Consider the following 14,229-nt stretch of genomic DNA (forward strand, 5'->3'; position numbering starts at 1 on the left):
CATGGGGGGCATGGATTAGAAGTGGGAGCATGGGGGGGGGGAACTGTGGTGAGTTAGAAGTCTGGGAAGAGATATAGAGAGCATGAAGAGTAGACAGAGGATGATAGTAGGTCTGAGGACTGAGAGGTACCTGGTGAGGTAGTATGTTGCCATGCTTCCTGTTTTTTGAATGGAAGGGGTAGTGGTGAGAATGCAAGTGCATGGAGTGGTAGGCAGGAGAGAGTAGGGCTCCTCAAGGGCATGGAAGTTGCAAAGGACAGGGGAAGCACAGTGGGACGTGTGCAGGGGACTGGAGGAGGCATGAGAGGGTTAAAGGGACGGGGAGGGTGGGTGGGTGTAATTGTAACTTGTTGTTTTGGCCGTTACATATATTTTTGAAAATTTTAAGGTGGCAAGTTAAGGTTGGTTGATAAAGAGTGATGAAGGATTATATGTCTGTGGCGAATTGGTTGGGTCTCTTCACTGTTCATTTCCAGACATTCTTGTGTTTTTGTTTTTTTAAAGAGAGGTCAAATTTTTCGTATGAATATATATGTTAGGCCATACTTGAATCACGAGATGATTGTCAAATAATTGCAGCTGAGTTGCGGACAAGACATGGAAAATTGTGGAAAAGTAATAATGGACCTTTATTAATTGTGTTAATTTGGAAAAGCCAGAGAAGACCTATTTGTTTAAGAAAAATTTGCTGGAATGATATAAACACTCAAGTATTATATTATGCCTGCTAATTTTTTTGATAACCAGACATTTTGCTGCAACTATATTACAGTCAGTAATGTCCAGGACTCTGGCTGTCAGCTGCCTGGGCTGACAGCGGGAGCCTCGCCATGCGTGGGGCTGACAGCAGGACCCTGGGCTCCCACTATCAGCCCCAGAAGGCTGATGGCCAGGACTCCCGTTGTCAGCCCCACGCTCTCAGCACCGCCTGGCTGACAAAATTGCTGTGGAAGCTTAATATTGCGGGATCCGCAATTGCTGCAGTATTGTGAATTAATTAGGGACTTATATACATAATATATACACAGACACTAGGAGTTAATTGGACTCCAGTGAAACATGGTTTCAATTTTCCACTCTTTTTAAACAAAGATTTTGTTGAGGATTATATGTAAATGGATATCTCTTCATTGCCCAAGAATGCCAGTCTTTAATATGGCGATGTAAAATGTTAACATTATATTAAAATATTATGAGAAGAGATTCTGAGTACAAGTGGTCTGCTTCTAATCCCACTTGATATGCACCAGTAACTTCACTGACGTATACGGAAGTTAAGTAGATGTCTGCTGAAGCAAGAATAGACTTTAACATTTGCTAACATTTTGCAACACTTTCAGAATACCAGGACCTAATAATTTGTAACATTTTACTTTTTTAATTGAAGCTATTTTAGACTAATAGGAAGGCAATATTAGAGAAGGTTCCTAAACCTGGGTACTTATTTCATGTGTTTTTAAAAACAGATGCTTGTACAATTAATGTAAATTGGACTATGTTTGCTTGACATATTTAGTCCACAATCACTGGTTGGTGTCAGTTATATTCTTTCTTTTTATGACACCATTCTCATCTTGGCAAATGCATTTACTGCAAAATATTCTGTAAAAGCCAATAATGCATTATAAAAAAACATATCAAGAATAAATTGCAACCAGTCAAAATAAAAACTACACCAGCAGCATACTAGATGCAAATGTTATGACAGACATTCTAAAATACTTAAATCTTCAAAATCTGAGTCGTATACATGACACTGTATAGAAGAGGTGGTATTCTGTAACTTTTGTTAAATGACGTAGAGATCGTAGAGGACATGAATTTTAAGTGGAGCAAATTCAGATGAAATTCAGATGAAATTATAGCACACATTTAGTAACTGCATAAGCTAAGTAGGCCTTGCTAGATTGGAACAGAGCACTAGTTCATCTACTCTGGCATTCAGCTTCTGGCAGTGACCGACTTGGAGGGAAGAATTCTTCTTCCTCCAAATCCCAGTTCTCCAACTCATATATTTAGCCATTTATGCATCCCTGTATGTAGAATGAGTGTGGATGATTCCTTGCTGATCCTTGTAGGCAATCTGTTTTGTGTTCTAATGCATAAGGTCTGTTGCTATTATTTCCACAGCTTGCAAAACTATAAATAATTTCAAGATCAACTGTTGGATATAGCTTCATATAATACTCACATTTCATTATGAATAAAAATATGTAAATATATTCTGCTGGGTTAATGAACTAGAAAGGTTTCTTCATAATAACACAATATTTTCTTTCAGAGTGGTAGCCGTGTTAGTCTGAATCAGCAAAAAGAATGAGCACCTTAGAGACTAACAAATTTATTTGGGCATAAGCTTTCGTGGGCTAAAACCCAGTTCATGGGATGCATGCAGTGAAAAATACAGTAGGAAGATAGATATATATACACAGAGAACATGAAAAAATGACTGTCTGGTTTGGCCAATGTACATGGCAGAGGGGCATTGCTGGCACATATCACATTGGTAGATGTGCAGGTGAATGAACCTCTGATGGTGTGGCTGATGTGATTAGGTCCTATGATGGTGTCCCTTGAATAGATATGTGGACAGAGTTGGCAATGGCTTTGTTGCAAGGATAGGTTCCTGGGTTGGTGTTTTTGTGGTGTGGTGTGCGGTTAAGAACATAAAGAACATAAGAATGGCCATACTGGGTCAGCCCAAAGGTCCATCCAGCCCAATATCCTGTCTACCGACGGTGGCCAATGCCAGGTGCCCCAGAGGGAGTGAACTGAACACGTAATGATCCAGTGATCTCTCTCCTGCCATCCATCTCCACCCTCTGACAAACAGAGGCTAGGGACACCATTCCTTACTCATCCTGTCTAATAGCCATTAATGGACTTAACCTCCATGAATTTATCCAGTTCTCTTTTAAACCCTGTTATATTCCTAGCCTTCACAACCTCCTCAGGCAAGGAGTTCCACAGGTTGACTGTGCGCTGAGTGAAGAAGAACTTCCTTTTATTTGTTTTAAACCTGCTACCATTGCTGGTGAGTGTTTGCTTCAGGTTGGGGGGCTGTCTATAAGCGAGGACTGGCCTGTCTCCCAAGATCTGTGAGACTGAGGGATCGTCCTTCAGGATAGGTTGTAGATTCTTGATGATGCGCGGTCTGGCAAGCTGCTTTGTGCAGATGGACACTTGCAACTGCTTCAAGCTTCACTGACTTGAACTTGACTCTTTCAGGTACAGGGGTTTGTTTATGTGGATCAAAACCTATAAGGGCCAAGTTGTGATCTCAGTAAAGATCTTGCTAATTTATGCTAGGTGCTAAGTGCCTTTGCAAAGTGAAGAGAATCCTCTTCTCCCATTGATTTCCATGAGAGCAGTCAATTAGACCTTTGCAGGAGGCACTCTTCACATTAGAGAATCATCCCCGGAAAATTTCAGAAATTATTATAACCTTGGATACATTTAAAAATGTATTTAGGTCGGCAGTGCATAAATAGAAAATTAAGGGCTTAATCCTGTGAGTTGCCAAGCATTCTAAAAAGGTACTGAGCATCAACTTCCATTGTAGCTTAAGTGAACTGAAGGTGCTTGGGGAGATACTGAAAATCTTTCATGATTGGGCTGTACATTTGCAATGTTTTCAGAAATAGTTACACTTGTCAGTAGTCTAATAACTTCTCTGCATTATGTTATATCTGCATCGTAGGATCTCACAGTGCTTTGTAAACACTAGTTTATTCTCCTATTCCTGTGATGTAGCAAGTAGTATGTTATCCCCACAGGCACAGAGAAGGAAAGTGCCAATGGTAGACTTGGAATTAGAATTTGGGAGGTCCTGGCTCCCGGATGCATTCACAGTCCACTAGTGCTTTATTGCTTTGTAAGCCAAGATGCCTGTGGTAATATTTTGCCCGTATTGTTTGACCCTCATGTGGCTCTTTATGGTTATGCATATGTCTTTTGTAGAGTCAAACTGGTACTTTCCTGTTCAGTTTTGTCAACTCTCATGGATTTGGTCCCTGCTACAAGCAGAGTTGTGATGACATGAAGAATTCTGGTTGTCACACAATTTTTGGGAAACGAAAGACATAGAGCAAGACACTGGCCACCCCACGCTGTTCCTCAGATGTTCTTGTCAACTGCTGGAAATGGTCCACCTTGATTATCACTACAAAAGGTTTTTTCCCCCCCCACTCTCCTGCTGGTAATAGCTCACCTTAAGTGATCACTCTTGTTACAGTGTGTATGGTAACACCCATTGTTTCATGTTCTCTGTGTATATAAATCTCCCCACTGTATTTTCCACTGAATGCATCCGATGAAGTGAGCTATAGCTCACGAAAGCTTATGCTCAAATAAATTTGTCAGTCTCTCAGGTGCCACAAGTCCTCCTTTTCTTTTTGCGAATATAGACTAACACGGCTGCTACTCTGAAACCTGTCATAAAATGTCCTGTAGTCTAGTGAAAGGTGCATTAAACTGCAAGCCCAGACAGCACGAGTTCTACTCCCAGCTTTTCCTCTGACTGCTGTTGACATTTCTGTGTCCTTCACATCACTTGTTGTGAACCAAGGTTTCATGCCTTGGGGGGTAGCTATCATTAACCAGTTTCAGAGAGCAGATAAGTGATAGCTTGCATTGCAGGTAGAGCTGGGAATAGACCTCAGACCTCTAATGTTACAGAGTCCGAGTCCCCCACTTTGCCACATAATGCTTTCAGAAGGAGCACAGCAAATTAGATCTTTCTGTATTCCCACATTAATACAGTGTGGCTGTATGCCACCTTTTAGCTGCTAGACCACATAGAGATTTATGGCTCTGTTCCCATGGTAAGAGAACTAATTCTTTAGATAAAATGGTAGAGACTCTGGTTTTTACATCCAGAGCTCTTGGGTTCAGTCCCCACAGATGACTCAAGTAGGAGTGTTGTTACGTTTGGCTATGATGTCTGTAACCACTAGACCATAATCCGCTGTCAGTGCTAGGAATAGGAACCAAGCATCCTGCTGCCCAAGCATTCCACTGTTGAGTCACAAACACATGTGTGGCCCGCTGGCAAGATGTGTGTGGTCTCTCCCTGTATGGGCTGGGCTACATAGAAGATAACAGCATGTTGTTCTCTCCCAGCCACCCCCTTACTCAAGTTACTCCTATAACTAAAGTGGAAGTGGTTTGTGCTGTGGATCTGAAGGTTATGGATTCAAACCCTGCTGATGACATATGTGGAGGTAAAAAACCACACACATGTGTACAAGTCAGTGTAAGGACCCTTCAAAGCATCGTATTTAGAAGCAAATTTGGTTATTGTGCAAATGTTTGTTTTAGTGTTGCATTTTTATTATTTGTATTTGGTTACAGGCGGTTGTCCCTTTTAAGAATAGTGTTTGGCTGACTGACAGCAATGTGCGGGAGATTTTGTGTGTGTCATGAGAGTGGAAGACCCAGTGTGTTCAAGCTCTAAGAAGGCCAGAACTTGATTTCGTAAACTTACCTTTCCAGAAAGTCAGCCTCATTTTTGAAGGACTAACGTTAGTGCTTATGAGGGACTGCTAATGAGCTATACAGCCTTTTGCCTGTAGGTCACCAGTGTGAATTGTGCCCAGCTCAGCAGGGATTAAAAGTTGTTCCCATCAATGGATATTTAATAGCTCACGTGAGAGGAGTCTGACAGGTCCCCGTTCCAGTTCCCATGTCACAAATTCACTACTATGCTTTGCACTAGAGTAGAACCTCTTAGGGGCAGGGACTGTCCCTGCTATGTGTTTGCACAAAGATTGACAATGGGACCCCTGTGTCCAGTGAGGATCCTGTAGCACGGGCCAAAATCACATTACTTTGTAAGTTTGCAAGAACTGGCAACATCAGTGTCATGCGTGTACTGGGAGAGGGAGTTCAGAAGACGACAAAAAACATGTTTAATCTTTAAAAAGACTCCTCTTTTTTTTTTTTTTTGCCCTTATGTGCTTTTGGATTTGACTCATGCGTTTTGAACTTTGATATTGGTAATAGTGCATACTTTGTCTGGTGTTGCACAGAACAAACAAAGCTGCCCCGTTACAAGCCTGGTCCTCACTGTAAAGCAGTGTTGAGCCTTCCTAGCAGCCAGAAAGGGGGATAGGAGAGGACTGTGTTAGTTTAATTACAGAGACCATTATATGGTGCCTTAACATTTTGTTGGAAAAGTTTTCGTGAGATGTCGCATCAATACACGATGACCTTGAGTCATGAGGATTGCACAACACAAGGTAATGTTGGAGTGTTGCATTGTAACTGTGGTAATTCCATTTCATGACAAACTGCTTCCCCAGGGCTGGATTACACTGGTGTAAATAATAAAAATAGAAATGACCCATAACTGAAAGTTCTAATCATAATGTTTAATCTTAATTGTAACAGATACTGGATAAATTGTCATTAGAAACAAATTAGCTGGGCTGACCTGCATTACACTGTCTTTTTTCAACTTCTATATCTGTGGCACTTCGTAAATTTCATTTTGAAATAGTTTTTGCAATGAGTTCTGTTAACTTGTGAGAAATTGCTAAACAGGAAAGCAGGAAGTGATGTGCTGCCAGCATTGGAGTTCACTAAAGGGGATATTTATATAAATTATTTATTTAAAATAACCGTTTCCTGTAATCGTTCTTAAAATAATAAAATAAATCACGGTTTACTTTGTCTAAATTTTTACCCCTTATTTTGAAGGGAGTTTGTTTTTTTCAGATGATCACCTAAAAATATGGAAGTACGTTATTGCCATTCTGGCTCTGAGTTATCTTTAGGTATAGAAATTAAGATTTAATGAGAAACTACTTCATGCTTGGGTGGCAATATATCTGCCAAACTCCCTGTGCAAAGAGATGTGACTACATCCCTTAAATCTTAGGAGGGGACCAAAGGATCTGAATTTTGAAAAAATATAAAATAATTTATAGTAGTCCTTGGTAATGTCCCCAGGAGCCATGATTGTCTCATCATTTTTATTATAATCTCTTTTAAAATTTGATTTCTCAAGGATTTTGAGCTGTGACAGAGAGTCTTACAAGATTGGAACATGGCTTACTAGTTATCAGCTCAGGAAAACTATTTTTTTTTTTAAACAGGAGAAATCCTATTTGATGAACTATTGGGGATTTAGGAATTTATAAAATCAAAAAGTTCATAAAATTTAACATATCAGAATTACAATATTTATAGTGAATAAAATAATTTATTAATCATCCAGTGACAATGCACATAAGTAACGGTAACTAATGTATACAGTGATGTTTCTTTGTTTGATAGAATTGTTTCTCTTCCCCGCTGCCAAATGGATCAGTCTTTTCAAACCTTAACAGCTACTTGAATATTGGCTGAAGGATTGAAGTCACATTCAGTGGCAGAAAGATGACTTTGGCAGCAGAAAAATGATTTAGATAACTGGCTGTTCATAAGATTGATGCTCATAAAATCGGGGTTCTATTGCTTTTTGCACTTGGGTTATTGAGTTATGAGAATGCTAAAAGGGTTATGTTTAGGTGTTAAAGATGCTTTTTCTCTAACTATAAAAACATTTGGTTTAGCTAAAGTTGGGAAATGATTTAATCTTTGGTATGGGATGGGGGGAATAACATGAGGGAGAAACAACAACATGAATTAATTAATTAGTAATGTCTGTTGTTGAGCATAAGCAACAATATTTGAGAGAGAAAGTGTTTGTAATTCAAATAGCAGGCAGTCTCATCAAACATGCCCAATTAAACAAGTGAATATTTTGATTTGTTTTAGCCCCGATCCTGCAAATATTTATGCACTTGTTTAAGTTTATTTACATGCTTAGTCTCATTGAGGCCAAGTAAAATATGTGCATAAGTATTCGCAGAATTGGGGCCTTCATGAAATAAATAATGTAGATTTAAAAAAAAAGAGATTTCCTTGTAAAGAAAATGTAGCTGTAACCTGATCAATTTTGCTCAAAAAAAAAAAATATTACACAGGAAGAGTAATAACTTGGCTCTTGGTATGAAACTTTTTGACAAAGTTACCAACTGCACTTATTCTAAGAAAGGGAAGGAAATAAAAATGGTCATCAGATCAGTTTCCAAATATTCTTTACTTGATTCCCTTGGAGAGAAAAAGGAACATGCACTCGTAATATTTTTTAGGATTATATTTACATGTTAACCACTTAATTAGTACTTAATGTAGCAGCGGCATGTTGCAAAGCTCATCTCAGGTACTTCCCCATGCACCATATTTAAAATGCTGCATGTTCTATGGCCTATCAGCACTAAATATGCTGCCACTGGTCTGTCACAGAAGCTATAGTGGGTATCAGCGGCAAAGAGTTAAATTAAACATCCAGATAGGCTTGAGGAAACATTCAGTTGGGGTAGCCTATGATGTTTTCTGCTAGGTATGCAGGAGAAACTGAGTTATCTCCTATTCTTGAGCTGACGGGGTGGGAGTGCTGTGGTGGCAGCAGGCTGAGCCAATCCTTGTGAAAGGGAATGAGTGAAAAAAGATGGTGGACGACAGAGAAGAGAGGTAGCAAAAGTGGGAGGCAAGCAATCAGAAGAGAAGAATGTGAACTAGAGAGAGAATAGGCAGGAAAAGAAGGGAGACCGATTAGAAGGGGCATCAGAGAACAAGTGAGAGATTGGAAAGAAAAAAGGAAAATCATTTAAGATTCATGCTAAGAAAAATCCACAGAGCCAGGTCTTGGATGTCCTGTGTTACTCTTAATGCAGTAATGGTGGCACGCCACTGAATGCCGATTATAACCTGCTGACTGTATTCTAGGAGGTTAATTACCAGGCAGTAGTATTTGACAATCTACAGCTATATTGTCTGTGGATTTAAACATCAGGAGGATAAAGGATCTCGGTTTTCTGGCTCCAATCTTTTCCTTTGCCCGTTTTTTAATTTGACCTTCAGTAAAGGAGGAAATTATGGGAGTAAAGAAGCAAATGGGAAGGTAAAGACAGTAAGGTGACTGGTAGATGAGAAGGAAATATGTGGGTATTGGAAGGGGAAAGAAGGAGAAAAAGAGGGCTGTTTATGGAATATGAAACATTGTCAGGTGATGTCAGCACCAGGTTGACGGTAGGGTGAGAGTGAGTGGCAATGTTGGGAGATGATTAGGGGACCTGGTAATTATAAGTTAAATTCCTGGCAACTGACAGAGCTTCATAGCTGAGAGTAGGCTTGACTGGCAAGGGAATGAGGAGGGGAGGAATTAGCTAGGGAGTGACAGATTTTGTGTGTGTGTGAGAGAGAAAGATAATGATGTTATCTGCCAGTATCATTTTTGTGTTGAAGTTTTTGTGGACCACCAAGGAATTCAGGGCAGCCAGGTATCTTATACTGTGGAAAAGGCCACCTAGAACACTTTCTGATCTGTTCTGCTGTGATGTGCCAGGAAATGGGGAGGCAGCTTGAGATTGGGGTGGTGGTGGTGGTGGTGGTGCGCTGCAGCCCTTTGAAAGAGCAGGGAAGTTTTTCTTTTGTTCCATATTGTTTAGATGACTCTGAATACTGAGATAGTTATTTTATTAGACCACTAGCACTTGTCTCTTATTAAGATCTTTGGCTCACTGTGAGGATAAAAAATAGCAACCGGTCAATTCACTTTGAAGTCCTACCTTTATTTCCAGTGTTAAAATTGCATTACAGATTCTGTAAGGAATTACCTTAAACGTACACAACTTACTTGTGTCTGTTCTATGGAACCTAATTACAGTGCTTGTTTCTGTAGCACGCCTATTCACATTCATTTCAATTCATTACCAGACTTGGTGACCTAAAGAAAACATGACTTATATCTGCATACTTTGGTTTTTCTTTTGGTGGCAAATTGGCTCTATTTTCTACACATCCTGGTTGTGCTAGGTATCATCTGCAGTTGACTGTTTTGCCCATTTTTTGCTTCAGTTTGATAGGACAAGTGCCAAAACTTAGAGTTGTGAAATACTATTTTGTTTACCTCCTGTGATTTCTTAGAAATATGTATAATAGTTTCTAAACTGTTAACTTAATAGCACGGATATGTCTTTTTATTTTAAGGAAAAAGATATTCTCTCCTATGTAACTGAACACTGTTGAGCCTGACTCAACTTGTAGTTTGGTGAGAATATATATTTTAGAAAAGCATTCAGTCAAATACCACATTTATTAAGAACAATAATAACAATCTTGGTAACCTTGCATAGTCAAAAGAATAGTCACAGAATAATTGATTGTTTGTTTGCATATTCAAAAGTTGGAGTCTTAGACCCTGATCCTGCAAAGGCGTCCATCTATGAGGAGCCCTACTGAAATACCCTGTGTGAGCATAAGGGTATGTGCTAGCATACAATTTGAAACAATACACAGGATATTAATACAAAGATTTTAAATTCTTAAGCCATAGATTTTTCTGCACCTGTGAATTTCAGTTGTTCTGCATTATGACTTAAACTTGGTTTCTTCCTTTTGTGATTTTATCTGCAAACATTACTTTTATTTGATCATAGCTTTTCTATTTCTCTCTGCAGCTAAATACTAATCTTGATTTCACATCTGGATATTTCAGTGCCTCTGTTCTTGTCATCAGATTGGTGTTTTTGCTATTACAGTTTATTAATGACAATGGAATTCACTGATGATCCTTATTTAAATATAGCATGCTGCTACCTATTGCTCCACATTAGCACCACTGAGAATAGCATTCCAGTATTATCTTACTCTTATTATAATGTCCTAATGACAGCTTCCTCACACCCGGTGCTGTAGGAGAAAAAACTTGCATCCCTTTCTGATTCCTTGCCTTCTCTCCCATGATAATGATTATGATTTTTATTTATAAAAAATATCCTAATACTTTAAGTAGTATTTGGGGCCAGATTATTAGTTGATGTAAATTTGGGTTGCTCTGTTGAAGTTAGAGGAACCATAATGATTTACATAAACTGAAGTTCTGGACTAGCCTTTCTTTGAATTTCTTTTAAGTATGTGGTATATTTCTGTAGAGTTTTTGAAAGTGGCAGACTGATCAAATTGTCTAGACTGCTTAGGCAGATGTTTTGAAAGCTGCTTCATGCTACTCTCTGACATACCGTAGCTCTGACTTGTGGTAACCATGCTTTGCAAGTCTTGAGTTGCTGAGCAGCAGCAGTTTTGCTAAATCATGCCAAATTATGTTAGGGTTTAGAGAATAAATTTTCACTTGATACTTGAAACAGGTTTGAACTTTGGTCTTCAAAGATGTGAAGTTAATGCAGTAACCTACACTTCAATCCTATATCCTGTCTGATTCAGTAATGACACATCTTTAAGTAAAAAGCTAAAATTCTTACCAAGCTTCCCTCTCTTAATAGTTAAAATGTTAACACTCTTTTGGACTACAACTTGGTTTTGTGGGGTCCTGAGTAAAATAACGGCTGATGAGCTTTGGGCCAGTTCCTATCATCCACAGAGCACACTGGCAACTGGGCTGTGTCAGGTCAAGATGGCATGCCATTAAGAAGATACTAGAGCATTTTAGCAAGTGGGGGAAGCAGGTCAGTGCACATGTCCTTAATCATAGAATCACAGAATATCAGGGTTGGAAGGGACCTCAGGAGGTCATCTAGTCCAACCCCCTCCTCAAAGCAATCCCCAACTAAATCATCCCAGCCAGGGCTTTGTCAAGCCTGACCTTAAAAATATCTGAGGAAGGAGATTCTGCCACCTCCCTGGGTAACACATTCCAGTGTTTCACCACCCTCCTAGTGAAAAAGTTTTTCCGAATATCCAACCTAAACCTCCCGCACTGCAACTTGAGACCATTACTCCTTGTTCTGTCATCAGCTACCACTGAGAACAGTCTAGAGCCATCCTCTTTGGAACCCCCTTTCAGGTAGTTGAAAGCAGCTATCAAATCCCCCCTCATTCTTCTCTTCCGCAGACTAAACAATCCCAGGTCCCTCAGCCTCTCCTCATAAGTCATGTGTTTCAGTCCCCTAATCATTTTTGTTGCCCTCCGCTAGACTCTTTCCAATTTTTCCACATCCTTCTTGTAGTGTGGGCCCCAAAACTGGACACAGTACTCCAGATGAGGCCTCACCAATGTCGAATAGAGGGGAACGATCATGTCCCTCGATCTGCTGGCAATGCCCCTACGTATACATCCCAAAATGCTGTTGGCCTTCTTGGCAACAAGGGCACACTGTTGACTCATATCCAGCTTCTCGTCCACTGTAACCCCTGGGTCCTTTTCTGCAGAACTGCTGCCGAGCCATTTGGTCCCTAGTCTGTAACGGTGCATGGGATTCTTCCTTCCTAAGTGCAGGACTCTGCACTTGTCCTTGTTGAACCTCATCAGATTTCTTTTGGCCCAATCCTCTAATTTGTCTGGGGCCCTCTGTGTCCTATCCCTTCCCTCCAGCGTATCTATCTCTCCTCCCAGTTTAGTGTTGTTTAATGTGGGAGGGGAAAGAGATAAACAAGGATTTTATCAACTAACAGTGGGTGTTTGGCTTGTTGCAGTTAGGAGGGGTTTGGCCCCCTGAAATTCATTTCTCAGGAAGGTGTTTGTGTATTCAGGTTGTGGGAGGGCCATTAGGAAAGAGAAATTCTAACAAGTAGTGAGCCATGCCTAGGGCTTGTCTTCATTGCTGCTTCTAGAGAGCTATTTTGTTTGGAATTCCTACCACACCCCCTTCCAAGTTCCTGTTCCTTTGCAAAAGGTGAAAAATCTTCTGTCCTATCCATAGAACAGTAGTTCATGAGCAGCATGAGTTTATCCACATGCTGTTCCACCAGTGTGCCTCGGCCTGCCCTTGAGGGGCTACCTCCAGTAATCATGAGGTAGCTCAGGGTCTGCGTTTGTTCTGTCTTTGAGCTGGCATGGTGGATGCGATAAATCTGGTGGTTTTCTCTGATGTGGGCTCCTGTCCACTAAGAGCTTGCACTGATGCCACTGACGTACTTCACAGAAGACCAAACTTAACAGACAGTGATCTTTGTTAAGAAAGTTGATGTTTTAACCCCTCACTTCTGGCTTGTTCTCAGACAAAACATAAAAGCAGCGTTGCTGAGGAGACCGTTGGTTAGAGGATTGTGCCTTAGAGAATTTTAGTAACTAATGGTGCTGTGCAGTTACAGGCTCTAAGAAGCATTAAGCAGATGAATTCAGTAATCCTGTTGGAGTATCCCTATATTTGAGGCAGGGTCCTACAGCTTCCCCTTTTTACAGAAGACTCTGGAAAATTGATTAGCTGCGATGAAAGCCTTTGCTGCCTGGAACAGTGTGATTTGCATCTAAATGTAGTCTTGATGACGAGAGAGGATCACATATGTAAGGACAGATGAGTGGTGTTGGGAACAGAATGCCTGCTGTTAATACTATGCGTGCAGCTCTTAAGGAGCAAACAGACAACAAACTTGAATTGTGTTCCAGTTCTAAGCCAAAATTGTCCGGATTCATGGATCCCTTCGGAGTCTACTTCATTTATGTGATACACATCCTGCGCTCTAAGACTTTAAATGGTCTGTTGTCTTTGGGGGGGTTCTCGGTTGCAATAACCAAATGTTGTTTTATAGTTTTTATAGGAAATTTAGGTATATATATCATTTGCCCAGCTAACACAAGAAGAGTAGGAAAGTGTCTGTGAAATTAAAACACAGTTCCTCATTATTTGGTTATCTTCTGATATAGGCAGGGGTGGTTTTGGCACACATTGCCAAGAATAAGTATAACGGGTGATTCTGCTTTCATCAGTAATACAGTAACAGCTGTGAATGTATGAGGCTCATGATTAACACTGTCGTGCTGTGGGCCAAGTCTGGCCTTATGGCTGAGTTGTGAGTTTTTCACTGATCCTGTGCTCCATGTAATCCTACAAACAATTTAGGGTCAGCATGTACATTTTTTTTTTTTTTTTTAAAAGAGGATGGATCTGTCTTGATCCTAGAATGCTCCACGGGACAGATGGGACTGCAGTTTTGTGGAGTATTTCTCCAAATCTAAAAGGGTATTTTGAAAATGCATTGCACTGTGTAGTGTTCTGCATGTTGGACTATTCTATTTTATGATGTGTGTTTATATTTTAAAACTTCCTTTTATGTCTGGAGATGTGCAATAACCCTGATGGTCACAGCCCCGTTCTGTTCCCTTGAAGAACTATTATAATATTTAGAGTTGGTTGAAAATTTTTCGATGGAACAGTTTTTGGTTGGAAAATGCTGTTTTGTTGAAATAGAAATGTTTCCTGGGAATTAGAGCTGTCGATTAAT

General features: G+C 40.1%; 1 protein-coding gene across 2 annotated transcripts in view; it reads left to right on the plus strand.

Annotated features, from left to right (window-relative positions):
• The window catches only part of VAV3 (vav guanine nucleotide exchange factor 3), a 244,734-nt gene that overhangs the window by 2,544 nt on the left and 227,961 nt on the right, over window positions 1–14,229 (plus strand). Inside the window, exon 1 of one of the 2 annotated variants that reach the window (XM_043552808.1) lies at window positions 6,204–6,239. The exons of the other annotated variant lie outside the window; for it this stretch is intronic. Coding sequence (XP_043408743.1) covers window positions 6,219–6,239 — 21 coding nt within the window. The 5' untranslated portion in view covers window positions 6,204–6,218. Of the gene's footprint in view, window positions 1–6,203; window positions 6,240–14,229 lie in introns of those variants that run through there. 2 annotated transcript variants of the gene reach the window in all.

This window comes from Chelonia mydas, chromosome 8 (genome assembly GCF_015237465.2).
Source record: "Chelonia mydas isolate rCheMyd1 chromosome 8, rCheMyd1.pri.v2, whole genome shotgun sequence".
Taxonomy (NCBI): Eukaryota; Metazoa; Chordata; order Testudines; family Cheloniidae; genus Chelonia; species Chelonia mydas.